Source organism: Aspergillus clavatus, genomic scaffold, assembly GCF_000002715.2.
Source record: "Aspergillus clavatus NRRL 1 1099423829806 genomic scaffold, whole genome shotgun sequence".
Taxonomy (NCBI): domain Eukaryota; kingdom Fungi; phylum Ascomycota; class Eurotiomycetes; order Eurotiales; family Aspergillaceae; genus Aspergillus; species Aspergillus clavatus.
Genome location: NW_001517093.1, coordinates 2,305,389 through 2,332,120, shown reverse-complemented (window position 1 = coordinate 2,332,120; position 26,732 = coordinate 2,305,389). Strand labels below are relative to the sequence as shown.

General features: G+C 41.2%; 6 protein-coding genes and 1 non-coding gene across 7 annotated transcripts, besides 18 other annotated features; 2 read left to right on the top strand and 5 right to left on the bottom strand.

Annotated features, from left to right (window-relative positions):
• Positions 1-481: 481 nt before the first annotated feature.
• ACLA_087210 (carnitine:acyl carnitine antiporter) lies at positions 482-1,714 on the bottom strand (the record flags this gene model as incomplete). Its single annotated transcript, XM_001268442.1, has 5 exons — positions 482-530; positions 591-1,204; positions 1,270-1,286; positions 1,358-1,406; positions 1,463-1,714. The coding sequence occupies 5 exons, from the start codon at positions 1,712-1,714 to the stop codon at positions 482-484; spliced, it is 981 nt and encodes a 326-aa protein (XP_001268443.1).
• A 1,294-nt stretch (positions 1,715-3,008) lies between these two features.
• Positions 3,009-4,025, bottom strand: ACLA_087200 (CFEM domain-containing protein; the record flags this gene model as incomplete). Its single annotated transcript, XM_001268441.1, has 3 exons — positions 3,009-3,634; positions 3,701-3,878; positions 3,948-4,025. The coding sequence occupies 3 exons, from the start codon at positions 4,023-4,025 to the stop codon at positions 3,009-3,011; spliced, it is 882 nt and encodes a 293-aa protein (XP_001268442.1).
• Positions 3,238-3,403: a microsatellite.
• Positions 3,359-3,485: a microsatellite.
• Positions 4,026-4,195: 170 nt separating the features above from the next.
• Positions 4,196-4,231: a microsatellite.
• Positions 4,197-4,231: a microsatellite.
• A 1,906-nt stretch (positions 4,232-6,137) lies between these two features.
• Positions 6,138-6,168: a microsatellite.
• A 1,739-nt stretch (positions 6,169-7,907) lies between these two features.
• ACLA_087190 (fungal specific transcription factor domain-containing protein) lies at positions 7,908-10,024 on the top strand (the record flags this gene model as incomplete). The annotated part of the gene is made up of 2 exons (XM_001268440.1): positions 7,908-7,939; positions 8,005-10,024. 2 exons carry the CDS (start codon positions 7,908-7,910, stop codon positions 10,022-10,024), a joined length of 2,052 nt encoding a protein of 683 aa, XP_001268441.1.
• Positions 10,025-12,110: 2,086 nt separating this feature from the next.
• On the top strand, positions 12,111-13,148 carry ACLA_087180 (uncharacterized protein; the record flags this gene model as incomplete). The annotated part of the gene is made up of 2 exons (XM_001268439.1): positions 12,111-12,230; positions 12,261-13,148. The coding sequence occupies 2 exons, from the start codon at positions 12,111-12,113 to the stop codon at positions 13,146-13,148; spliced, it is 1,008 nt and encodes a 335-aa protein (XP_001268440.1).
• Positions 12,296-12,362: a microsatellite.
• Positions 12,920-13,014: a microsatellite.
• Positions 13,054-13,084: a microsatellite.
• Positions 13,149-13,488: 340 nt separating the features above from the next.
• Positions 13,489-13,515: a microsatellite.
• On the bottom strand, positions 13,516-13,587 carry ACLA_087170. Its single transcript has one exon. It is a non-coding gene; the product is annotated as a tRNA-Arg (tRNA).
• A 131-nt stretch (positions 13,588-13,718) lies between these two features.
• Positions 13,719-13,747: a microsatellite.
• Positions 13,748-13,803: 56 nt separating this feature from the next.
• On the bottom strand, positions 13,804-14,774 carry ACLA_087160 (uncharacterized protein; the record flags this gene model as incomplete). Its single annotated transcript, XM_001268438.1, has 2 exons — positions 13,804-14,508; positions 14,577-14,774. 2 exons carry the CDS (start codon positions 14,772-14,774, stop codon positions 13,804-13,806), a joined length of 903 nt encoding a protein of 300 aa, XP_001268439.1.
• Positions 14,775-14,814: 40 nt separating this feature from the next.
• Positions 14,815-14,840: a microsatellite.
• Positions 14,816-14,840: a microsatellite.
• A 196-nt stretch (positions 14,841-15,036) lies between these two features.
• Positions 15,037-15,076: a microsatellite.
• A 947-nt stretch (positions 15,077-16,023) lies between these two features.
• Positions 16,024-17,435, bottom strand: ACLA_087150 (uncharacterized protein; the record flags this gene model as incomplete). Its single annotated transcript, XM_001268437.1, has 4 exons — positions 16,024-16,339; positions 16,409-16,578; positions 16,638-17,065; positions 17,105-17,435. 4 exons carry the CDS (start codon positions 17,433-17,435, stop codon positions 16,024-16,026), a joined length of 1,245 nt encoding a protein of 414 aa, XP_001268438.1.
• A 2,208-nt stretch (positions 17,436-19,643) lies between these two features.
• Positions 19,644-19,686: a microsatellite.
• Positions 19,687-19,828: 142 nt separating this feature from the next.
• Positions 19,829-20,003: a microsatellite.
• Positions 20,004-20,150: 147 nt separating this feature from the next.
• Positions 20,151-20,237: a microsatellite.
• A 3,379-nt stretch (positions 20,238-23,616) lies between these two features.
• Positions 23,617-24,723: a mobile genetic element.
• Positions 23,750-23,792: a microsatellite.
• Positions 24,724-26,732: the final 2,009 nt, after the last annotated feature.

Genomic DNA, 26,732 nt, shown 5'->3' with positions numbered 1-26,732 from the left:
CGCCTATTCGCGTCAAGCTTGGAGCAGAGATGGCATGCTCCATGGATGGTCAACACAGCCCAGCAACAACTGGTCACTGGTAACCATTGATTTCGCGGCGTGAGCGCTGCTTGAAGCCACCAACCTTACGATCCCATCTAGGTCAGCCAGCGATTGGATGGAAGCACCCTGCCTGTCATGGGCGGGCGCCAACAGGTTTCAAGTCTGATTTGAAAAGAAAGAGAAAGAGGTGTGTTCTCCTGTCGTCCTGGAGTTGATTGGAATAGACAAATCAAAAATCCAGCAAGTCTATAACGCAAACAGGATATCCAGGCTTTGAAAATGCTCCCCAGAAAAAAAGCACAAAGAAACTCGACGCAAGATATGCGCTTAACAGGGTACCCGCATGTACAAGTGGTATATATAACAAAGCCCCTACGGGCGATTCGCCCCACAAAAATGACAATTCTATTTCTTTCTTTTGTTCAAATGTCGTAGACCTCTAGTCAAAGAGCTTCTTCATGAACTGGTGCGCCAGTTCAACGCCGGCACTGTTGAGATATTGTTAGTAAAAAAACACAACTTCATCGTCGTAGGATTAGGTCACGTACAATGTAGCCGCGTTGGCGGGGACGGCTCTGGCCAGGGCCGGGCCGAAACCAGGGAAGAACGCTTTGAAGCCTCCGCTGGCATAGACGGAGCGAATCGTTCCGCCGATGGTGGGCTTGCCAGGCGCACTCTGCAGTCGCGACTTGATCGTATCGATGGGGAAGACGGGGATCCACATGGCAATACCGGCCGCACCACCAGCGGCCAGAACGGCGGGCATGGACAGGTCGCCGGTCACGTTGCCATTCTCATCCTTGGGGGTCAAGGTGCGCTTGATGTACTCGTACGCGGCGAAGTAGGCGGCCGATCCGGGACCATCACGAGCCAGAGTCATGGCGCTGCCGCGGAAGACGCTCCGAATGCCACCCTCCTTGTAAAGCTGGCGAACAACGTCCATACCACCAGAGTACTTGGGCTTCTGTCCAGGTGGGGGAGGGTTCTGACCCTGGATCTGCAGCAAAACCTTGACGCGCTCGAAGGGGGCCGTGATCAGTGTCATGGGGATGGCCGAGAAGAAACCAGCGGCGGAGATCTGAGCAATGGAGTACTGGGGGGTGTTGTTGTGAACGGGCACTTCGGAGAATTTGCTGACGAGTGTCTTGCCAACGTCATAACCCTGCACAGCTGTTAAATCCCGATTCACATGGCAGAGCTCATCGTTCCCGCCAGGGATTTACATACCCAGAAGCTGACAGCGACTAAAAAAAATAATCAAATAATCAGCTTGATTCTCTCCCTCTAAAGCCACGCGATAGGGGAAAGAGCTTACACATAGGAGTGACTCCAACCAGCGGAGCCGAAACACCAGCATACATACCCTACGATCAATCCATTAATTTGGCGCACAAAGCCCAATGGAGATGCGCAAACATACCCGAACCAAGCCCTCACGAGCAACTGTCCTGCGCACAACATCCATCGCGCCCGAGTAAACGCCCTTCTCCGCGGTCTGCAACCGCACCTTGACCAGATCAAAGGGATGGCCGACGACGACGGCGCAGATACCACCCGCCGCACCAGCAGCCAGGGAGCGGATCTGCGCAATGGTCTGGTTGACGGCCTTTGTCTCTATGGCCTTGATCTCATCTTTGAGCTGCTCGGGGCTCGACGCGGATGTGGACGACATTGTGGATGATGCTGTGAGTGTGGACGCGGGGAAGCGCAGTAGTAGGACGGTTGGTCGCTAGATAGTGGGGGAAGGATGGTCAAGGAAGGAACTTAGGGAAGATAAGGGGAGTGAAAATGGTTATGCGGAAGTCCCCAAGCAGAGCAGAAGAAAAAAAACAAAAAAAAATCAAAAAAGGTAGAAGATGAGGAAATTTGAAATGAGGGGGAGAAGTAGAATTAGAATGATAATCACACCGGATATCAAGCACACGAGACAGGGGAGGGAAGAACAATTAAGGTAGCTCCAATACTGCCAAATGCCAATCCCAGCGGCCGAGGCCGAGCAGAAGGATACTACCGACGATTCAGCACCGCAGAGGTTGTTGATTTGTTGATTTGTTACCGCTCGGCCAACGCGTGACTTGGACCTCGGCTCGGGGGCGGATCAACAATGTCCCTGGACGTGCTCTGGTCAGGAGGGAAAACGAGAGCACTACGAAGTACCTGTACGAATATCCTAAGAAGCACGCGGCAGGGACTCAGGACCTTAGGGCCTCATGTGTTTTATATCAATTATTTTAATCTGTCTTCCATATTGGCACCCAACTGATTCCGTCATTTGATCCACTGCTGGAAGCTATCCCAGCATGAACACGGACGGACAGCGCCGGATGAACGGGCACTACCTCCATGGATCCCTGCCCCGGATTCCCTTACTCCAGCTCTCCTGGCCAGTCATGGTTCATTCCAGCAGAGCGCATCTCTACGGACGACAGGAAGTTATCCACCACGATTCTTTGTAGTTTGTACTGGGGCACTATTTGATAAATCTCTGAAGGGTCTCAGCTACGCCTTTTTTCAAATGTCAAGATTTCACATGCTTGAGAGCTGGATTGCGGTGTAAAGTGTATACATACAGACTTGCATGCACGTGCATGGCCGTCGGTCGGCATGATGGCATCATTAAGGTAGGAGGCTGGCTACACTGCTTCATACCAGAAAAATAATTTCTGGCACATGTACTCTAAAATCTCAATATTGGACTACTATCGAACTACGCCTGACGACCAGGGCTTCAGGAAACATAGACCGGATAAAAAATTAATATATTAAGAGTCGCTCCCATATATTATACATCGTGCAGGGTGAAAGGAACATATTATATACCCGTCGAACCAGGAACCCTCTGAATCCCACGTACAAGCCGTTTCGACGGCAGGTATCATCAACCATAACTCATCAGCGTGAAAAGACATGTGTGCCGAGAGTCTCGACATCGAAAAGTTGAGCCGCAATCATTCCTCATAAGACATTTACAGAACAGCCAGGGCAGCGAGGGCCAGAGCACCCATAGCGCCAGTGCCGATGGCAGCACCGCGGGGCGCAGCATTGCCAGTGGAGGAACTGGAGGGGGCGGTGCCGGTGGCAGTCGCGTGAGAGCCAGAGCCAGAGCCAGAGCCGTTGGTGGTAGCAGAGCCGGAGTTCGAGCCGGAGCCGGTCTCAGAGGAACCGCTGCCGGTGGAGGAGCTGTCGGAGGAAGAAGCGGTGGTGACGGTGGCCATGGTGGTGGCAGTGGTGGAAGCATTGGTCTCAGTGACGGTAGTATCAGCGCTAGAAGTGTTGGTGCCGGTGGCAGTGGAGTCCGAGCCGGTAGTAGAGGCGTCAGTGCCGGTAGCGGTAGCGGAAGCGTCAGTGCCAGTAGCAGTGGCAGAAGCATCGGTGCCGGTAGCAGTGGCAGAAGCATCGGTGCCGGTAGCAGTGGCAGAAGCATCAGTGCCGGTAGCAGTGGCCGTGGAGTCGGTGTTGGAGCCCGAAGCACCGGCACCATCGGTCGATTTGCTACCACTGGCAGACGCAGTGTTGGTGCCCGAGGCGGAAGAACCAGAGCCAGAGCCCGAGGCGGAGTGGGCGCCATTGCCGGTCACGGCAGGAGAGTCGCCTGGTTAAAAGTGATCAGCATCGAGTACCTTAAAGACATGAAAGTCGATGAAAAAAAGTGACTTACTAGGGCAGGAAGAGAGGGCACTTCCGACGACTTCAGCGGCATTGTCTTGAGGGCAGGCCTGAGCAGTGCAGTCACGGATACCATAACCGTAGTTGACATTGCCACAAAGACACTTCAGATCGCCGGCAGAGCAGCCCAATTCACCAGCCTTGTTGTTCATGTTGCTGACGCACATTTGCTGTGATCACACCCGAGTCAGTCAAGGATGATCCTGTTGATTCAGCAGCTCAATGGGGGGGGAACATACGGAGCATTCAGACGCGGAGAGGGCGGCGCTCGCCAGGTTGGCAGCAGCCAACAGAGCCAGAGAAAGAGAGACCTTCATCGTGGGATATGGAAGAGTGAGATGGAATTGGCAGGTAATAGAAGGGTTGGAAGGGTTAATTCAGGAGGTTAGGCCTTTTGGCTGGGGGATGATCAATCAAGTGTGGGTTTAGGAAAGGGAAGTCGAGCGAGAGGACGGGGAGGAGGACTGTTTTTATAATGCAACAATTCACAACAACAACAACAACAACAACAACAACAACAACAGCCGAATGATAAGAAATCTAGCCGAACCATGAACCTATCGATTGACCGACCAGTGGCTTTCCGAGGATCCAGTCTGAGTGCGATCGCCGTGGAGCGTCTGTAATTCTGTATGTCTCCAAAGTCCAAAGTCCAAACTCCATCCGGCTGAATGGGTGCCCAGCCAACAAGTCGAACGTGGCTACCAATGCTAGTAGCCTAGTTAGTGTTACTGCAGACTGCAGTAGGCCGAATCCCCACTGCAAGAGACACGGGCCTGCTGTGCAGCCTGTGCAGCTTGGTGAAGTCATGAAGCACTTTTTCCTTGGCCCACAGTATAGGTTCGCCGGGTCCACCGCAGGGATCTTGGATTCTACTCTGCAGTATCTAGTTAACTATCTAGTATCTACCTATCGAACTACTACTCCGTAGGGACTAGGGACCGTAGATATCGGGTTAGTCTAGTGCAGAACTGCAGATGGAATCATGGAATGTCCGTGGCTGGATGGTGATAACCATCCAAGTCCCAGCCGCGGTGGCTTGATCGCGGTCCACCTGGTATTTCCATGGATATCAATTGGCTCGACTAGTGATATAGTATGGGTCTAGTGTGTGATAGTCCGATCCAAGATTTGAGATTCGCTCATTGTTACGGAATTGGGATCGGTACCTTAGCTTCATACAGACACAGTAGCCTGCATAGCCCAAGAGTTCAGTACCTAGTAAACTCTCTTGGGTGAAATGGAGTTCCAGGGCCATCCCAGCCCCAGGCACAAAACCACAACAAAGCAACACGTCCCTCTAGCGAATCAGAATTAGAATCTGTGTGTGGTTTGAGATTTGTATGCGCCATTAGATTAGATAGACAGCAGGCCATATGAGTTGTACCAGACGCTGCAAAGGCTGACCAGAACAGGTATTGCGGTCTTTCAAGGAGTGCTCCGTGCGACAAGGATACGTCAATGGCGGCGTCATACTGATGATGGGTGTGAATCTCAAGGCCAGCACAGGCAGATAGGTAATATCATGTTTTTACTCCTTAGTACTTACACAGTAGTAGGAGATACTTAGTCTGAGATAGATACTGCAAAATACAAGAGTACATTAGTAATGGGAAAATGGCAAAATGGGCCCATCCAACCATGGAATGAACTCATGGTGAATCAATGGATGAGGTCGGTCGGCCTTATCCGAGAGACCGAGACTCGAAAAGAGGCTGGAAAAACTTTGCATTAATATTATAAAATGAAAGAGTTCAAGCATTTAATTGAGTGGCCGATCGATGGTGGAGCCGATCGTCCAGTTGCTGCTGATGAGTGGTTTAATGCTCAATAAGGGTTCCACTACTGTGAGAGCAGCAAATGAGATTGCCAAACTATTGCGGGGCGGTTCACCAGCCACACTTTTCTCGGTGGCAACCTTTCCTTTTCTTTTTTCTTTTTTCTCAATTTATCAACCAAAAAAATATTCATTGATGCAGCGTCAAGGTCATTCGGATATTTGGGCGATGTTTGCCACCCACTAAAAAGTGATACTAGACTCCTAGAGAGATACTAAGTAGGTTGGAGCTATTGGTTTGCCCCAGTAACCATGGATGAAGTCATGAAGTGAGGAGTCCAAATTTCCTTCATCCTTAAATAATATCTACTCTGTAGATAGAGTCTACACTCTATAGAGTAAGTAATAAAACTTATGATACAGAAAATCAAGTACAGAACCCCTGAATACTAACATGATCCTGTCTCAATTTCATTTGGTGACTTTTTGTATTTCACAGATATAGAAAGACATCTCATTTCCAAGTCCTTTCCGCAAACCTTGCTGGGACAGTACTCCGTATGTCGGTGAAACTACTCTGTACAATCAGCGAAATTGTCAAATAATAATAATACTCCGTGAGGAGAAGACAAACAGGAAAAGCTTAATTTGTGGCTTTGTGGCTTTGGCTTTGTGGCTGTGGCGGTGCACCTAAGCACCGAACACACTTTCCGATTGCGGATTTCAGTTGAGCGTCCAAGGCTTCATGGAGTCCAATCTTTCGCTGTCTTCCATTTCGACTCGCATTATTATTGTCACGCAAGGGCAAGGACAAATCTCGGGAACCATTTCCTCTCTCCCGTACGAAAACCTACCAGCTGACCCATCTGGATGCCGAATTTTCGCCCACACCAACCCAAGTGATCACGTACTCCGCCGTATGTAGTATCTACTATCTACTATTAGCTAGTCAGTATGCTCCAGATTCTCAGGACTGATGTTCGCCCGTGTCTTTTCTGGAATCTATGAAGCCATGTTGGCTTAACGGGCACAATCTACTCTGTACCCTCGTGGCGTCTATCATACGAGCTGCCCATGCGAACAAGTGTTCCAGCCGTCTGACTGACTGCTGATTCGTCCAGGATAAGATCTCAAGCGTTGGCATGACTGAGATCAAGTCATCGAAAGACTGAATCTGCATTCAGGTCTGTTGGAACGCCTTTGCTCCGTATAATCTCCGTTGACTGCAGGTAACTACTATTTCCATGCACACTGCTTGAGGGGGACGATGTACCCCCAATCTATCAGCAGCGGTTTACTCTACACTGTAGCCGAACATGACCTCGTTGCTGGTAGCTTCAAAGGAAGCGCCTAGATGGCCATGTACTCCACATGGGACACTCGAGTCTTGAGGTACATCCTAGGGTGCTACTGCTAAAGCAGTCAATAACCCCATGGGATAGCCAATGCACATGGCAACTTCTTGAGCATTGCTGTGTTCGCGGGTCCCAAAGTAAGAAGTGAACCACACAGTAATCTTTGGATATGTTATCGACTCAAGGCGACTTCAGAAAGAATTCATGGAGATGTATATTCAAGGTTAAGATATTGAGCATTTGTATATTTTCACAATATGAACCCATTCATATATGGTGGAGTACCTCACTTCCTGAATACTATATATAGATATATATATATCTGGTCCCTGAGCACCAAATATCGACGACTATCCCGATTCTGCACTCCTCTGAGAACTCGCAGACCATGACTCTGCTCATTTTCTATAACGAGCAGGAGATAGATACTATCATCTCCATCAAAATCTATATCGCAACTACCTCGGGTTGATGAAACTCAGCCAGCCTATGAGGTTGAGGTTGTTCCTCTTTGGCTGATTTGCTGACAAAAACACGAGGGGAAACAACAAAGGAAAAAAATCCCATCACCATCACTTTGTCGCGAAGCGAGTCATCACCATTTATTCATCTTTTGCTCGAGAACTATTGGTGTTGCTCAACTGATTAGACTGAAATGAATCAGTTAGCCCCTCTCTAGTGCCCTGTGTGATCGTGTCTTGACGCTTTCTTGAAGAATCCCTGCTGCATCGCATCCTCCATCAAGAGACAAGCACCTCAAGGCATCAGGGGGTATCTACCACCTGGAATTCATCAAGACCATCTCCTGGTCTTAGTCCCTTGACATCGACATCATGTTTTCCACCTTTGTTGGTGTTTCTCCTGACATGAAGGATAAAGCAAGTGACCTGAAAAGTTCCTCCTCCACTGCTTCCACATCCACTACCACCCCAGTCCCCCCACGCTCTAAACGCAACCAGGTCGCTCGAGCTTGCGACTGGTGTCGTGTGCATCGGATCAAGTGTGACAACACTTTGCCATGTCAAAATTGTCGCGACCGAGGCGGTTATTGTACCAAAAAGAGTGCCATGGAATTCCGCACTCTGCCACATGCTGTGAGGTTGGACTCCCCCGCCCCCTTCTCCTCTGAATGTGCTAGCTGCCGGGACCTAACAATCAAAAAAGAGAGATCGAGCGGTTGCGCCAACGCGTCCAGGAACTTGAGCATAAACTCGAAAGTGCTACCACCAGTACCAACAACAACGACGACCAGTTATTGCGAAATCAAAGCCGACAATCGAGGACAAAAAAGGGATGGCTTGGGATTCATACACGCACGGCATACTCGTCACAAACCCAATGGTATGGGCCGTCGTCGGCCTTCTACTTCATCGGGCGCATGAGCGCATACCTCAGCGCCGCTCTCGACCAACCTCAAGATGATCATAACATGCAACCTAACTCCGCCTGTCGCACCTTTATCTGCCCTACCTCGCCGACACACGTCCCCGAAGAACCACCAGCGCCTTCTGGGTTCGTGGATGCTTCTGCGGGATCGGAGACGTATTTAAATGGCATTGAAGAAGACTACTTTCTGGATCTGTTCTGGCAGTCATACCATCCCATCTACCAGATTCTTGACGAGGCCGAATTTCGAGAACATTACAAATCTCTGTGGGTGGATTCAGCTACCACGCGAAAACCTTCCGCGCTGGTTGATATTATCCTCGCTCTATGCATGCAATATGGTGTTGCCTTGACGTCAAACAGCGGTATTGATCCCGCCATCACCTCTAGCCGACCTCATGGACAGGTCGACATCAGCGACGCCAGTATCGCAGGCCGATGGTACTACCGTCGGTCACAATCTCTCCTCACGTCGGAGCTGGAAAGTCCTTCCATCACGACGCTCCAGTGCCATATCTTTTCGGGCGTCTATTTGTGCAATGCGTCCTTCCAGAACATGGCACACACTACTGTGGCCCTCGCTGTGCGCACCGCTCATATTCTTGGTCTCCATCTGGAACCACCTGTGAATCTGCCGCGTCCTCAACGAGAGTTGCGCAAGCGCATCTGGTGGACGTTATACGCGATCGAGAGCAGCACATGCATGAAACTCGGTCGACCATGCACTATGCCTGACAATTCTGCGACGTGCCAATTGCCTGCCGACGATCATGAGCTGGCTCGGCTATCTGTGTCGAATATCGCTGCCTATGGCGATCAGGTGACGTGGTTGACGTACAGTCGCCTTGTCCCAACACTGGTACTAGCGGTACAAAAATTGTATCTTGCATTCTTCGATAAATGTGCGGAGGTACTGGCTGCCAACGATGCTAAGTGTGTGTACCTAGACTCTCCGTCTTTGGAAGCCTCGGCTGAGTTTCTCATGTCACACATGGACACTATGCAGGAATGGGTGCGCAGTGTTCCAGATGCCATGAAGACCAAGCGCAAGGGTGGTGGAGAGCCGTTCTCAACCGATAGATCCGAACTAGATCTGGAACGCTATGCTCCCTTGTGGTTGCAGCGCCAACGGCTTATCCTGGAGCTTCTCTACCACAATCTCTCTATGAATCTCTACCGGCTCCTCCTCCACTTTCCGTCCTTCCCAAACGTTAACCCCGAAGGTACACCCTTTGCTCAAGGATGTGCAGTCTCCTGTGTCAACCATGCGATTGCGATCACCCACATCCTTCGTCAAATTCTGACTTCCACGGATTTCCTCAATGGCTGGTATCATGCCTTTCAATGGCAATGGAACTCGACTCTTTCCATGATCGGTTTCATTCTTGCCTACCCTTTACACCCATCTACACCAGCCGCTCGCGCCGCCATTGAAAGTGCTATCACTGTCTTTGAGGCCTTTGGCAACAACTTCGCGGTTGCGGGGAGCGCCGCCAATGTCGTTCGTGGACTCGTCGCCAAGGCGGACTTTCTCAGTGGCCGCTTTGGCGCTGCTGGTACTGGCACCGCCACCACCCTGACTCCTCCATTCTCGGACCAGATGGATGGATCTTCAGGATATGACGGGAACTATGCGGGCTGGAATACGCTGCCGCCAGATGAGCCTTCCGCCATGTTCCAGAGCACGCTGGTGGGGGCCATGGGATTGGCTCATAACGTCGATTCGTACTACAGTTTTGAGCCCTTGTATGCAGGGTCAAGGGACCTGGCAGATGCGTGGAACTTTAGCCACAATTGATCTGTTTGTTAGCGTCAAACACATAACCTCGGGATAGAGGGATCGGTCATGGCGATAGCTCGTCGTCGGTCTATGTTTTTGGTGGTCATCCTGTCCAACGGAAACTTCTACTCTGGCCTCTCCACAATGAGACAGATGGGACAGCCGGAAACTCGTGACCCCTCAACATATGTTCTGCAGATGATTCGGATTAACGCCGTTGTTGAGTGACATATTGAGCAGTTCGACTCATGAAATGCCTTGCTCGCCGGTCAATTGTTACAAGACCATGGGTGATCGGACTGCAAAATGCACCTATCATTACAAATTGAGTGCTCCATATTTACATGGAATAGAAAGACAGCCAGAGTTCTACAATCCCATATTCGCCAACATTTCTGCATAGACAGATTTATCCGTGGATTGATTTGCACCTGGTGGTAGTCGAGTCGACAAGCTTGAGAATTATGACGAAGTCATACACCGAAGTCCGGGTGACAGTGTGGTCGAATTCATAGTATCCTCTCGTCACAACTCATCTTTCAGTAACACGCCTGAGTCCCAAGTCCGCATTGAAGTACTCTAGCATTAACTGTGACGACAGTCATGGTCTCCATATATCCCTGTACCATAGTAGGCTATAGGCTGGCCTGGGGAGAGTCCATACTATATGAACAATGGAGATCTAGAGCACTGGTCATCCATCTGATCTACCACGTATACCATATGCTCTAGGCACCTGTGCTTGCAGAATGCAAGCAGCCAAACTTCCAACCCTGGTCCAATTACGCCTACTTACTGAAATTAAGGCTGTGGGCAAAAATCAATTAAGCTAGACTCTAAGCCACCCTGAGCTCCACTGCTGTCCTAGCATGCTGGGATGCTATGATGCACGGAAAAAAAGCATCCACAGCTTGAATACCCTGGAAGAGTTTACTGGCATTTACACTCTACAAACCACGGAGGAATATCCATATTCCCAAATGCAAAAAAAAAATAAAAAAAATTGGTTGATGATTTTGATGTGGTGGTAATGCTGCTGAAAAGGCTGCGCAACCTAACGTCTGTTCTAATGCGGCAGGCATTTCAACTCCCCATCTACGTGATTTTTTTTAAGAAGCTAGAACGCAACGAACCTAGTCCTATTGGGTTGCTGGAGTTCGAGTCGCCTACACGCAAGGCGCTACCGATCTGGAAGTCGATCTGCAAGGATTGATTGATTATCATTGATTTCTAGGGCATATTTTGCGTTGAAACGCACCCCCGTCACTGTTATATGAGAAGGTCGACGGAACACACTCAACCTAACCGCCATTGGCAAACTAAAGCACGGGCATTGAGACCAAACAGGTACATGGGGGCAGGATATGAATACCCTATTGCTGGGACAAGAAACCCGATCCGTCCAAAGCAATCCGGGTGGCTTTACCGACCACGGGTCGATGCAACGGCCGTTGAGGAGCTCAATGCCAATACCTAGGGGTATCCGGCCTCTCGGGACCCAAGGACACAGATAAGTGAGGCAGTCCCATGGGGTTACAGCGATCTGAGAAGCTAAGTTAAGGGATGAGCCTAGCTCCCGAAACGGCACATTCCGCAACAGCACTGCAACCTCAACCCAAATCGCGGACCGTGATTTTCCGCCGTGAAGAATGCAACTGGAGTTATTCTCCGACGAAGTTCAGTAGCAACAATTGGGTGGACCCGAAAATAAGCTTAGCTTCCTGATGGATTAAGGTGGGCAACAGTTTCATTTTACAGTTGCGGCCCGCTTGCAGAAACGGCGGTCGTTGGTGATGATCTCTCGACACTGCGCCCGGGACCGTGGATTGGTTTACCCGTGGACTCAAAGCTACTACTGAGCTCCTCGAGTGGATGGTGCCCCTTTGAAAATAAATCCTCGTTGAGAGCCCCGATCCGGCTCAAATAGGGCCCACCGAAAGACGAAATCCTTAAAAAGGCGCATGATTCCGGGCTTCGTCCTCCAGGTCACGTCTCTGTTTTAGATTCGGAGTCGCTCAAGTTCGATATCTTCGAGACTATTCAACCCGCTGCTGGTGAAAAGATCACTATTGGCAGTATTATTGCGGTTGACAGTCACGCTATCATGGCTCCTATCTTCAAGACAAAGGCCGCCCTGCTGGCCCTTTTCTTCCTGGCCGATGTCTTTTCCATCTCTGTTCTCGTCCAGGCCCGACTGGTCGCCACAAGTCAATCGCTGGACATTGTAAGTTTCCACATGTCATGAAAGGAGAAGATAGAGACCCCTTCTGGAGGCAGTGGTAATGGGAGCTCCAGCTCTGGAGGTTCCAGCTCTGGAGGTTCCAGCTCGGCAGGCTCCAGCTCGGGAGGCTCCAGCAGTGTAAGCTCCAAGTCAGGTTCTGGAGGTTCCGGAGGTAGTGGCAGCGGGAGTTCCAGCTCCGGTTCTGGAGGCTCAGGCTCGGGTTCAAGTGGCCCTGGAAACTCTGGCTCTATTGGTTCCGGTGGTTCCACCTCTGGAAGTTCTGGCAATACCGATACTAGCACCACAAGCAGCCCCGGAAGCAATGATCCAGATCAACTAGCATCCAACGAGAACTCATCTACTGGTGGCAGCGGAGGCTCGTCGAACAATGGCGGCGGTAGTGGCTCTGGCAGCAATGGAGGGTCCGGCTCAGGTGACCCTGCATTAACCAAGTCAGCAGGATCGGGCTCTACCACTGGGGGTAGCGGTTCTTCCAACGGAGGATCTGGATCTGGATCTGGCGGCAGCTCTGGAGGAGGCAGCGGCTCTGGAGGAAGCAACTCTGGCTCCGGCGGCTCCAGCAGCTCCAGCAGCAACCCGATCGTGTCAGCCTCGGTGGGCAAGGACGGGGTGGGCGTGAACGTGCCGAGCTCCGGTGCCTCCAACACGGTGCGGGCCAGCACCGAGAACTCCGGCAGCGGCAGCGGCAGCGGGCCGAGCAGCGTGAACAGCGGCGTCAATAACGGGGCCAGCAACACGGGCAGCGGCAGCAGCGTCAACGTCAACACGGGCACGGTCTCGGGCGAGAACAACGCAGAGAAGCCAAAGGAGGATAAGAAGGAGGATAAGAAGGAGGAGGACAAGGGGGCCGTCAATACGCTGCTGGGGAAGGTGACTTCGATTATTGATTCATTGCACTAGTTAGTTGGATGATTATAGTAGAATTAGAATATGGGATCGAGGGCACTGGATTTGTTTGTACTGCGTTGCGTTTGGTACTGTTTCAATTGAAAAAGCAACCCTCACTCATTCTCCACGTAGTTGGATGTGTACTGTGTATGTACTGTACAGTTCCACTCCCCGTATACGACCTTTCTACTGAGCGAAACACATAATATCCTTTCCAACACCATCATGAAAGTTTTCTGACAATTCAATCGCCTAATGCGGCAAGTGGACCCAGCCCCGTTCGATCCAAAGTTTCAACACAAAAATTCTCCTCCTACGAAAGACCCATATTCAATATGGCAGAGAAGACGAGAAAAAAAAAAAAGAAAAGAAAAAAGAATGACCTACGCAGGGCTCGAACCTGCAATCTCTTGATTCGTAGTCAAGCGCCTTACCATTGGGCCAGCAGGCCTTGTAGATGCTCTTATCCTGTAGTATGGATATATAATCCGCCCGCCAAACAAGACGTAAGATGTAAATGCAGCACAGGCTATGCTTAGGGTTCTGCACTGGCGGAGCGAAGGGTATCATATGTACAATTCGAAAAAAAAAAAAAAAAAAAGTAGAAAAAATAGCTATGTACCGACAAAAGGAAAGAAAAAAAAAATCCTAGACAAGGCGTTAATACTCATACACTCAACCACCGCTTCTCCGAGACAAAGCTCTGTTCCTCGTCCGCGATGCACTCCAACTGGATGGTCGGGACGTCAGGCTGTGGATACCAGCAGCGATATACGGCGACCATCACTTTCCCCGCCACGAACCCGGTCAGACAGGCACACAGGCCCGCGGCGACCCCGAGCAGCGCCGGCAGAATGACGGGCCGCACCAGGCGCATGAAGCTGCGGTCCCGGCTGCTCCAGGGCATGGTGTTGTGGTAGTGCGAGGCGGGGGGGCGGCGGTGCGGACGGTGGCTGGGGCGATGGTCCGCGGGGTTGGTGCCGGTCAGGGCCTCGAGGAACGGCCGGACGTGGTGTTTGAAGGGCCGCCAGGGGCTGGATTCGTGCCCGGGGTGGGGGACGGGGCTGCGCTCGACCTTGATGATGCGCAGGGTTTCCTGGTGACTGGTGAGGCCGACGGCGATGGAGCTCGGGGCGATGGCGCGGCCGGACTGGTCGAATAGGCGCAGGTTGAGCAGAAGGTGGAGCGTCTCGTCGAAGACGGCGCCCGGCTGCGCGGGGAGAGGCTGGATGTCGACCGCGTACGAGACGGTGACCGGCTGCTTGCCGGAATCCCAGTACTTGACTGCTGGGAACTGGAGGGGAAGAGCGACGGGGAAGATGGGCTCATGGTTGACGTATAGGGTGTGATTGGTGGTGGAGAGGTCCAGTGTCTGGGTGGTCAGTCAGCATTGGTTGATTTCTCATGTCTCCCATGAATTGATTTGCGATCTAAACTTACTATATATGAGGGCGGCTCCAGCTCCTGAGAGCACTGAGCCTCGGCAAACGCACATGGTGAGCAAAGAATGTCAATCCGGTAGAGATGGCGAGATTGTGGGATGGTGGGAGTGTGTGATGTTGGTGAATGGTCTGGAAGCGAGGCAGCGACACTGCTTAGACACACTGCTGCCAAGGAGAGGAAGCGCAGCAGTGACATGCTGGTGGTAGCTGTTTGGGTTGGTGTAGACCGTGAAAGATTTTTTTTTTTTTTTTTTTTTTTTTTGCAGTATCTCCTGCGTCGAGATTCAGGGATTGTCGAGTATGATTATCTACCGTATAAAGGAGAGACCAGCGAAAGGACGGCGAGAGTTGATGCAAAAAACGTGCTCATGGCCGAGGGCAGTGATTTGCCGTGGAGGAACGAGTCGAGGAACTTTATTTAAGACTGACGATGGGAGTGGACATCCGAGGGTAGATATGTAGACTGTAGACTGTAGACTGTAGACTGTAGACTGTAGAGATGAATTGGTCTCTGACTCTCTGGGGCTCTCCCCGTCTCACTAACTACTCACGACCCAAGTCACTTCTCTTACTGCAGATCCATTACTATTATTATGATTGGGGCCAGAGACTAGACACCAACTGACCAACGGAAATGTTGGTGATAGTTACAGGGACAGCCTCAATGATACGATTAAATGAGTGACGAGACCCATCTTGTCAAAGATCGGGATGCTTGTATGTTCCCTATGTGCTCAATCAATAATACCCTCTGGTTCATTTCCATCACAATCCCAAGGGTTAATACTTGATCGTAATACTCTCGGAGCCTGGGAGTTCAAGACATGGACGAGTGGACCAGTTGGGGCTTGAATAATGCTTATTTGCTATTACTATTATTATTAGTTACTCCTTTTGTTTGACCTTTTGAGTTCCAGGCAGCCATGGGCCAACACCAACACCCGAAGGCCCCAAGGCCCCAAGGCCAGCCTCCACACATGTTGGTTCAGGGTTGGTTGTTGGAAATTACTGTTCAGTGTTCAGTGTCACCAGGGCTATAGAGTATAGTGTACTCATATCAACCTAGATGAGATAGTAAGATCCTTACCTTGGACCTTTCTTTGAGCAACCTGGATTCTATTCATTCTATTCATAGACCCCCTCACGCCATGTGACCGCAGTGCACACTGCGGGATTTAATAGACCAATCACAATTAGCTCTGTGAAAGCTTAGCAATCCTGGTCTCAGGGCCCACCTGCAAGTTATACCATTGGTAGATACTACTACTAGTACTAGTACTAGGTACACAGGTCACAGTACTGTGTACACCCAGGTATCAGAGTACTCCATTCTCCGGACGAAGAGATATCTACCGTACGGAGTACCCTTTCGCCAAGTACAAACTTCCTCTCCCCAAATGTTCGATCCCCTGGTCACCTGGTCAATTGGTGATTGCTGAATGTCTTCAATGGTCATCGACTTCGCGAATCTGATACTCAAACATCTGATTTGATGGCACCCCGTGCTCGTTCTCTAGCTTCTCCGCCGTCTCCACTCCAGCAGCAGGCACCCGGTACTCGAATCGCTTCCCGGGACCAGGTCGCCGTCCATCAGGTAACGCATAAGGATATGGGAGGTATTCCGGCATCAAGCCCAGTTGGACGAGCACCGTTGCCTGATCCCACGCGATGTGCTCGTGGTACAAGCGATCGCCTCGGATATTGACCACGGATGTGAAGGGGATGCGGAGATGCTTCCCCGTCGGCGGGATGCCAGGAATTCTGGGTCTTGTGATCAGACTGATGTCTCCAGAAATGGTATATCAGGGGATCAATGAAAAGTGGACTTACAGCCAGTCAATCTGCTTGTTATGCGTGAAGGAAAAGATAAACTCGTCAACAACCCGATCAATCCCAACCGTTCGACTGATGAGTTCCAGCTGCGAGTCATCCGGGTTGTTGAAGATGAAATGATTCAGATAGAAATGGCTCAGTTGCGCCCGGCCAATCCCACCAGTCAACTTGCCGTCGTCAGTACTGACTTCCCAGCCGCCAGAGATCCGACGATAGCGCCACTCACCGTCGGAACATCGTTCACATAAGGCTCCTGGACCATCGTCGCCATGGTCTTCTCCACGGAACGATCCTCAAACTCGAAATGGGTATGCTCCTCCCAGATCTTCTCCAGATCGAAATAAGGGCCGCCGAGATGCTTTTTCAGAAAGCTCAGAGACCGAGTGTGTGCCACCCCCGCCGTCGAATACTTAAAATCCGCATGTCCAGGTACAATAAACCCAGCAGACGATACTTCGGGGTATGAGATCACCGTGCCGTTCTCGTGCGTTTCCATCTCGGCGGGAGGTCCAGGTGAATGCAGCAGAGCAGGCACCCCTAGCCTGATGTCCCAGCTACCCATGAGGACTACTGCCGCTGCCGGAGCATCTACAATGGTATTGAGGATACCCCCAAATCCTGTCGCATAATCGGATTGCGAACCGTAGACTACATCTATCAGCTGTGATCAAGTCATCCCCCAGAGAAACATACCCAGCAAACCGAACTGATCCTTTCCATCACACTCTGGCAATGAAGCGAGCGCCTCGCTCGCTGTTTTGACAAGGTCCAGGACATATGTGGAATCACCACTGGTTTGCGCATCAAGACTGATCTGAGCTACCGCATAGCTCTCCTCGGCCCATTTCTGTAGCGGCTCTGGATCAAGGCTTTTATTCTTCTGCTGGCATTCCGCAAAATGACCCGGCCGGATGAGTATCAGTCCAGGGCCATGTCCGCAGCGGGAAAGAGGGGGCTGCAGAAGGACAGAAGGTTTCAGCACAACTCGTGCAGCTGAGGGAAGAGAGGTAGAGTCGGAAGTCATGGTGATACTTTCTACGGCCATCTAAACTCGGTGCACTATCCGTTTGATTGTAGCTGTGAGGATACTAAATCATGCTGCAGGGAGGGATTCGGCAGTTCTTGTAGTAACTATGCCACTGTTGAAACACCCCACTAGTTGGGTGTCATAGAGTGGTATTCACCATATTAGTAATACTGTAACAGAAAACGTCCAGGGACTTCGGGACGCTGCGGGAACGCTCCCTATTATTAAATGATGATTAGATAGTATATTGATGATTCGACGACTTTAAGACTATAAGATAGTCTTAATCACTGATTACTAGAGAGGCAAGGATTAGTCTCTATATTAATCTATAACTTTCTGTGCCTAACTATATTCTATTCTTTATCATTACAAATACACTCACTTACTATACCTAAATAGGCCTAGCATGATGCACACTAACTAGTATGTTTATCTACTTATTTATATCTACTAGAGAGGAGCTAGGGTAAGAGAATTTAGGCTATCTAGATATATATATAGGAACTGGGCCATGATTTGCCATAGGGTCAAATCAGTGTAGGTCTTTTGCCTCAGTGGTAAGTAGGCAGCCCAGTGTCTACTCATTACAGTAAGATTCTTAGGAAGGCTTAGTAGCTAAGGATTCTAGATCTTAGTATCCTAATTATAGACTAAAAAGAGATTAGTGCGTAACTAATAAGTTAGTCTAGAGAAAATCTTTAGGTATCTACTAGCCTAGTTTCCTATAATATATATTAGGGTATAGGTGCCCCCTATAGAGTAAAGTTCTTATAGTAGAATAGTTAAAAAGTAAATAAGCTAGAGGCTAGTTATTAGAAATATATAGAGATAATAAAGAGATAGGGTTCTGAGAAAGGCCTAATAGCTAAGGACCCTAAATTATAGTACCCTAATTATATAATAAAAATAGATTAGTTATCTTAACTAGTAAGTGTGATATCAGTGAATGAATATCATGAGTAGATTAATAATTATTAAGGTCAACCCTAGGTTACTAAGGTTAACCTAAGAAATCTCTATAATATCTATAACTTATCTTTTAGATAGATAGCTAGTAGCTAGATATAAATATAAGATCTTATCTTAGATAAATAAAAAGATATTAGCCTAGCTTATTTCTCTTTACTCTTAGTAATATTATCTTACCTATAGTAATACTATCTAGTAGTATATCTAAAGTTATAAATAATAAGAAATTAAATACTCTTACTTTATTAGATTTATATTTATCTTAATAAATATCTACTACTCTTCCCTATAAGTAACTACTAAATTTAAGCTAAAAGATAGTAGGGTAGTTATACTTAGTAAAAAGTTTTTATTATAGGAGAACTCTCTACTAAGCCCTACTAAGAGAGATAAAAATAAAATAAGATATAATAACTCTAGGCTAGAGAAGTATTACTTAGTTACTAAAATAAGTTTTAATAAAAAATAATCTCTATAAGATAATATCCTTAAACCTTCCTATTAAAACTACTAGTAATAACTAGCTATCTATAATAAATAATCCTACTAAGAATCTACTAAAGGATATAAGATAAGTCTTTACTAGATTATTTAAGATAGTAATTTAAGAAGTATTACTTACTAATATTAATATACTCTTCTAGAGTATTTATTAAAAATAATATAATAAATAAATACTACCTCTAAGATTATAAGAGATAAATTATTATTATAGATTATTATCTATCTTTAAGGTCTTAAATCTTACTCCTATCTTAGAGTATAAAGATATATATATAAGAGATACTACCTAAGAATAATAAAAAAGAGTTAAGGAATATTTTAAGGATATCTTATTAATAATAAGAAGAGTCCTCTCTAATCTAGAATATCTTATTATTATTAAGTAGAAACTTATAGGATATACTTATAAGAGGTAGAAAGTAGATAAAATCTAATTATAGATTAATCCTATATTAGTAATTACTAATATAGAAACCTTTTATATATAGCTGCTAAAGAACTTTAAGAAATATAATATAAATAATAAAAGATAAAAAGAATATAAAAGCCTTACCTAAGGTCTATAATCTATATAGTGGAATTACCATGGGTAAGGTAGTATCACCAGGGGTGAAGAGAATAGGCTGGGCTAATGCCTCTTTACTTACCTGGGGTAAGATCTTCTATTTATACCTAGCTACTGGCTATCTATCCAAAAGATAAGTCATAGATATTACAGAGATTTCTTAGGTTAACCTTAGTAACCTAGGGTTGACCTTAGTAGCCTAGGGTTAATCTTAATAATTATTAATCTACTTATAATATTTATTTACTAATATTACATCCTCCCCTACTTAAGGTAAAGCTTATCCTTAGTAGGTTATCTAGCTCCTTACCAAAAGGTCCTTATAGTCTAAGGGAGTAATATTATATATAGTAAGTAGGATTAGATTTACCCTTAGTAAGTAATATTAGATTATATTTAGTAAGTAGTATTAGATTATGCTTAGTAAGTAGTATTAGATCATGCTTAGTAAGTAGCATCAGATCATACTTAATAAGTAGTATTAGATTATGCTTAGTGGGTAGTATTAGATTATGCTTAGTAAGAAGGATTACTAGTATGATTATTATAGTAGAGATAAGATTATATATTATTTATTTTAATTTTAAGTAACTCTACTTTACCTTACTTATTTTTTTTTTATCTCTTATATTTCTTCTTCTCTTCTTCTTTTCTTCTCCTGTGAGCATCTTCTTTTTTATTATATTAATTACTATCTTCTTTTAGTTATATTAATCACTATCTTCTTTTAGTTATATTAATCACTATCTTCTTTTAGTAAACCTCTTTCTTTATATACTAGTCTTCTATATTCTTCTTATACTTAGTAAATATAAGTACCCTATAAAAGAAGAGTAAAGGCTATCTTATCTATTAAAAGAGTATAATTACTTTTAGTAAGTTTAGTAAGTATCCTTCCTAGCTTTAGTAATTACCTCTTACTAGTAGTAGAAGCTTATCTTAACAGGCCTGATAAAAGTATATTAAAGGTGATGGATATTATTTATCTAATTATCTAGAAGTTTAATAAGAAGGAGAAGCTAGATATAAAGGAATATACTTACTTAGGCTATATATTAGCTACTATTCTCTAGTAGTAAGGTGTATCTCATAATTATATATTAGCTTATAGTAATTATTTTTTAGATAAGGATCTCTTTAGGGGATGTATCTCTACTCCTAGTTATAATAGATTTATATTTTTTTAAGGGTCCTATGCTAACTATACTTAGAGTAACTAAAGATTAGTATATTTATTCTATATATAGAGTCTTTATATATAGGATTCTAATACTCTTAATAAGTATATATTCTTCTTAGTAAATATTTCTTATCTATAATTACTAATCTTTTTTACTCCTATAAACCTATTATTTAAGCTAGTAGTCTTAGTTTCCTTACTAATTATAATAATAAGTTATGTAATTAGCCTATAGAGTTAGTAGTAATAACTAATAATTATAGTAAGGAGTTAGATAATAGTGCTAGTAAAGGTTCTCTAAATAATAATAAATATATATAGTCTAGTATAAAAGATAATATTAATTCCCCTATAGTAGAGGTAAGTTCTTCTAGTATTTCTTATAGTAAAGGCTCTTCTCCTATAGTAGAGGAGGCTTTAGCTAAGAAGTATTATCTTTCTTTAAAATATTTTATAGTAGTAATAATTAGTCTAGCTAAAGAATATTATTCTATTATAATAATTCTCTTTTATTCTTAAGCTAATTCTTCTTTAGTAACTCTCTCTCTTACTTAAGGTAGTTTAGTTAGATTAACTCTCTCTCTCTCTTAGATTAGTTCTATTATAGTAACTCCTTATACTTTAGTAAGTATCTTATTAATAGCCCTAATAGGGAGTCTTATTAAGTATTATTCTTCTTTATTATTACTTAGTTATAAAAATCTCTTTAACAGAGTTTATATTTCCTAGCTAGTAAGTTATATTAACTAGGGTGATTATTATAATCCTTCTATAGTTCTTTAGGATCTTTAGGTATTTACTTATTATATTAAGGCTTACCTAGAGGAATTAGCACCTCCTCCTAGTAATAATAATAATTTATTCTAGTTAGCTAAGGCCTTATCTTATAGGGTTCTTAATATAAAGTTTAATTTAGACTTTTAATTAGTAATTATTTATTACTTTAGTTAATTAGTATAATTCTTAATACTTTATTATAATTAATTTTTCTTTATAATTAGTAAAATCTACTAGTCTATAATTCCTTTTCTTCTTCTTAGAAAAATAATTCTAGTATAGTACTATTTTCTAATCTACTTATATAAATATATTATCTTTATACTACTCTATTTACTCTTAATAAGAGGATATTATAACTATAAATAATTCTTTAAAATCTATCTCTTTAGTATTCTTTTAAGATATTAATTCTAAATTATTACTTTAAATTCTCTTCTAGTTCTTATTATCTAAAATAGTTAAGTCTTTACTATTCTATAGCTCTAGTAACTTTATTTATTATTATATAAGATAGCTATTTCTTACTAATTTTTATTTACTAATATATTAAGTTTTTTACTTACTTATTTTATATTATATCCCTAATCCCTCCCCTATTTATTATAAACTTTCTCCTAAATATTTTTATTTATTATATCCTTCTACTATGCACTATGATAGTTCTTTATATAATAATATTAGAGGGTTAATCTTATTAAGTATCTTTTATATTTTAATTAGATTAGAGATTAATAAGCCTACTTTTTATAGCCTAATATTAAGACTTATTAATATCTATAAGTATTATAGGTTATCTTCTACCTCTACTTTTATTAATCTCTATTTATTAATAAGGTTCTTTAGGTTATATCTACCTAGTTCCTATAATATATATATTCTAAGGGGGTAGGCCTTAATTATTTTATATAACTTAAATTACTTACTCTTAAACTTCTAAAGGCTCTTATTTTATATAAGGATCTATTAGCCTTCTCTAAAATAACTTTTTTTATTTATAAATCTTAGATTATCCCTCTCTTAATTATATATTCTAATAGCTTCTTATTTACTAGTACTTATATATATATTACTCTTATAAGTCTATTATAATTATTTTTCTTTATAGATTCTCTTATATCTTCTAGTAATCTTAGTTTAATCCTATATAGTAGGTAGAAGAGGCTTTTACTAGTATTTATATAGGTATATATTTATATTATAAATACTACTAGATAAAGGTATTTATCCTATAGCTATATTAGTTTCTCTATTAAATATTTTATAAGTATTTATCCTAGGAGTCTATTAAGGTTTTTATTCTTATTATTTATATAGGGATAGTTTAGTATTATTATTTAGTATTTTATTTTTAAGATTTTTATAAAGATTTCTATTATATATAATAGTAGGTTTATACTATTATTAGATACTATCTTATTAAAGATGCTATACTAAGTAAATATCTCTTTATATAAGAACTTTATTATTATTTTATTTATAATATATAGAATAGCTTTTATAATAACCCATCCTATTATATAGTTAATAGTGGTAATAATCTATTTATTATTATTTAATATTACTAGTAGGTATCTAATAAGATTAATACCCTAGTATTTAAAAGGCTAGATACCTTTCTTTACTATATAGTATCACTATTATTATTTAAGATGTTTCTTTAACCCTTATAATATTTAATAATTTAGGTATTCCTTAACTATAGCTTAGATATTATACTATAGAGAAGCCTACTAGGCTTAAGTTCTAATAGCTCCTAGTAATACTAGGTAGTCTATATAGTTATATTCTCTATATATTTCTTATAGGAAGTCCCTTTAGAATAGAATCTCTAAGTATAGGGTATCTCTAATATCTATATTATAGATTAATTTCTAGTAATATATAAATTATTCTTCTAGGTATTATCTACCTATAATTTAATTTAGTAAGAGGTATAGTATCTCTTTTTTTAGTTTAAAAAATAGGGCTATTATTAGTATAAGCTCCTACTTTCTTTTATCCTATAGTAAGATCTATAGCTCTAGGTATTCTACTATGGCATTATATTATTTATACTCTATAAGGTTATTTAGGCTTTTAAAATATCTTATCTCTACTATCTCCTATACTTTTAGTATATTAAGTAAAGTTCTTTTAGTAATATTACCTAGCCCTTCTTTTATAAAGTTAGGATATTAGCTAATTATATCTAGTATTATTACTTTATTATCTTTTTAATAATAGATTTCTAAGTTATAACTTTAGAATTCTTCTATCTACTAGGTAAGCTACTTTAAATACTTAGTTATATTTATAAGATATTAAAGGCTCTTATAATTAGTTATTACTATTATTATTTTTTTATTATTAATATAGTAGTCTTATCTCTAAAGAGCTTCTTTTATTATAAATAACTCCTTCTCTTATATTAGGTAGTTCCTTTCTATACTATTAAGCTTTCTTCTATTAAATATAATTAAGTAAAGTTTATAGTTCTTATCTTCCTATATTAAAATTATTCTTATTACTTATTCTAAGGTATTAATCTTAATTTAATAAGGTTAATTAGAGTCTATAATTATTAGTATTAGTATAGTAATTATTAGTTCTTTTAAGTTAGTAAAGATATCTTAGTATCTTACTATCTAGATAATTAGATAGAATTTCTTCTTCTAAAGATCTTTATCTAACTTCTTTAGTAGATTATAGAGGGTAGCTATAATCTATATAAATCTTAGTATAAACTAATAATAATATATTATAAGTCTAAGAAATTATTATACTTTATAGATATTTTTTAGTTTTAATTATTAGATAATAGCTTTTATCTTAGTTAGTATTAGCTTTATAGTTCCTCCTCTAATAATATACCTATAGAATTTAATTTCTTATTAACTAAATTTATACTTTAAGGCTTTTATAAATAGCTAGTTCCTCTATAATTAGATAAGGACTTCTTATATATATTATTTATGTTTCTCTTTACTCACTAAGAATATTAAGATATTATTAAGATATACTACTATATATAGGAGATCTTATAGTTAACTATTTATATATATCTAGAATATTATAGGTATATTATAGAGTCTAAATAGTATTATAAGAAACTTATATTTCCTAAAGAAGGTATTAAATACTATCTTAGTAATTAAGTTATCTATTATTTATAATTACTAATACCCTAAAAAAAGATTAATTTTTAATAGGATCTTTACCTAACTAACTTAGTTAATTAACTCCTAAATTCTAGGAAGTAGATAAATATTCTTAATAATAACTTTATTAAATATTTAATAATCTATATATATTTATTATTTTCCTCCTAGCTTTAGGACTAATACTACTAATAAACCCTACTAATTTATTAAGGCTTAGATTACTCTCTTTTATAGTAGTTCTTCTACTTAGTAGTAGGTTTCCTTAAACTTCTCTAGTAATTAGGGGTAAGTATTTATATTAGTTAGTTTTACTAGTATTAATAATATAATCTACTCCTTAGGTAGGTAGTATTCCTAGGTTAAGTTCTTCTTAGAATATATTCTTAAAGTCTTTTATTTATTTATTATAATTTATAGTTATTAATTTTTTTTTACTAGTTTAAAGGAGGTATAATTATATTATTAACTTTTCTTTTTATAAGGTCTACTTTAGTTATTTTATAGTTACCTATTATACTAAGTTATCTTTATAATATTTAATCTTATATTAGGGGTTAATAGGATAGATAAAATATATTCTTCTCTTATTTTAAAGGATTATCTAGTCTAATTATTAGTTAATTTATAGGTTAGTAACTTTTAGCTAGTTATAACCTAAGATTACCTTATATTTATTAGTATCTAGAATCTATAACTTAGTAAGACTAGTCTATTACCTAATTTATATTAGTATCCTTACTTATTAGTAGGTATTTATTATAGCTTTATTTAATAGTTATATAACTAAGGGTATTTTCTTTTTACTATAAGGAGGCTCTATTATACTAAGATAACTAATAATTATTTATAATATAAATAAATAACTAGCTTTATAATTAATAAGGGTCTTAATCTAAATTATTTATCTCTTATTTTATAATTTTATTATATAATATATAAAGTTAATACCTATTATATTTAGATATACCTTAATAATTCTTTATAATAGTTAGAGATTCCTCTTCTTAGGTAATTCTTTCTTCCTATCTTTAAAGAGATTATATTATATATTTTAGTAGTTAGAGACTTTCTTTATTTAATTAATAAGTATCTTTAGATTTATTAATCTTTCTTATTTTTTATTATCTTTAAGAGGTATAATTAAAGATATTTAGTTTTATTATATATAAAATATATTTTATTCTAGTAATACTATAGTTTCTACTTTAATAAACTTTTATTTAGTTATAGGAAGTTTCTCTTTAGCTAGGAAGAGCTAGTAATTATATTTAGATTTATTAAATTTTTATTATACTAATTAAATTATAGTTTTAATTATAGATTACCTCTAAGTTATTAAGTAGTAGCTAAGCTATTCTTATAAAGGGAGAAGTATTTAACTACTTTATTATATATTTATAATTATATTTAGTTCTTTATCTATCTTTTCCTAAGCTCTGGTTAACTCCTAATAATAAATTTTTAAATAAGAAAAGCTTTATATACTAGGGGAGAGATATATATTATAGCTTTATCTAAGATAGTAATATATAGCTATATAAGTTATAGACCTTAGATAAGGCTTTTATATTTCTTTTATATTTTATTATTTATATTATATTTCTTAAAGTTCTTTAGTAGCTATATATAAAAGATTTTTATATTAATAATTATTAATATAAGATTAATCTATAATTAGGTTTTATCTACTTTTTATCTCTTATAAGTATATCCTATAAGTTTTTACTTAATAATAATAAAATATTCTAGATTAGAGGAAACTCTTCTTATTATTAGTAAAATATCTTTAAAATATTTCTTAACTCTCTTTTATTATTCTTAATTAGTATCTCTTATATATATATCTTTATACTCTAAGATAGGAGTAAAATTTAAGATCTTAAAAATAAGTAATAATTTATAATAATAATTTATCTTTTATAATCCTAGAGATAGTACTTATTTATTATATTACTTTTAATAAATACTCTAAAAAATATATTAATATTAGTAAGTAGTACTTCTTAAGCTATTATCTTAAATAACCTAGTAAAGACTTATCTTATATTCTCTAGTAGATCCTTAGTAGGATTATTTACTATAGGTAGCTAGTTATTACTAGTAGTTCTAGTAGGAAGATTTAAGAATATTATCTTATAGAGATTATTTTTTAT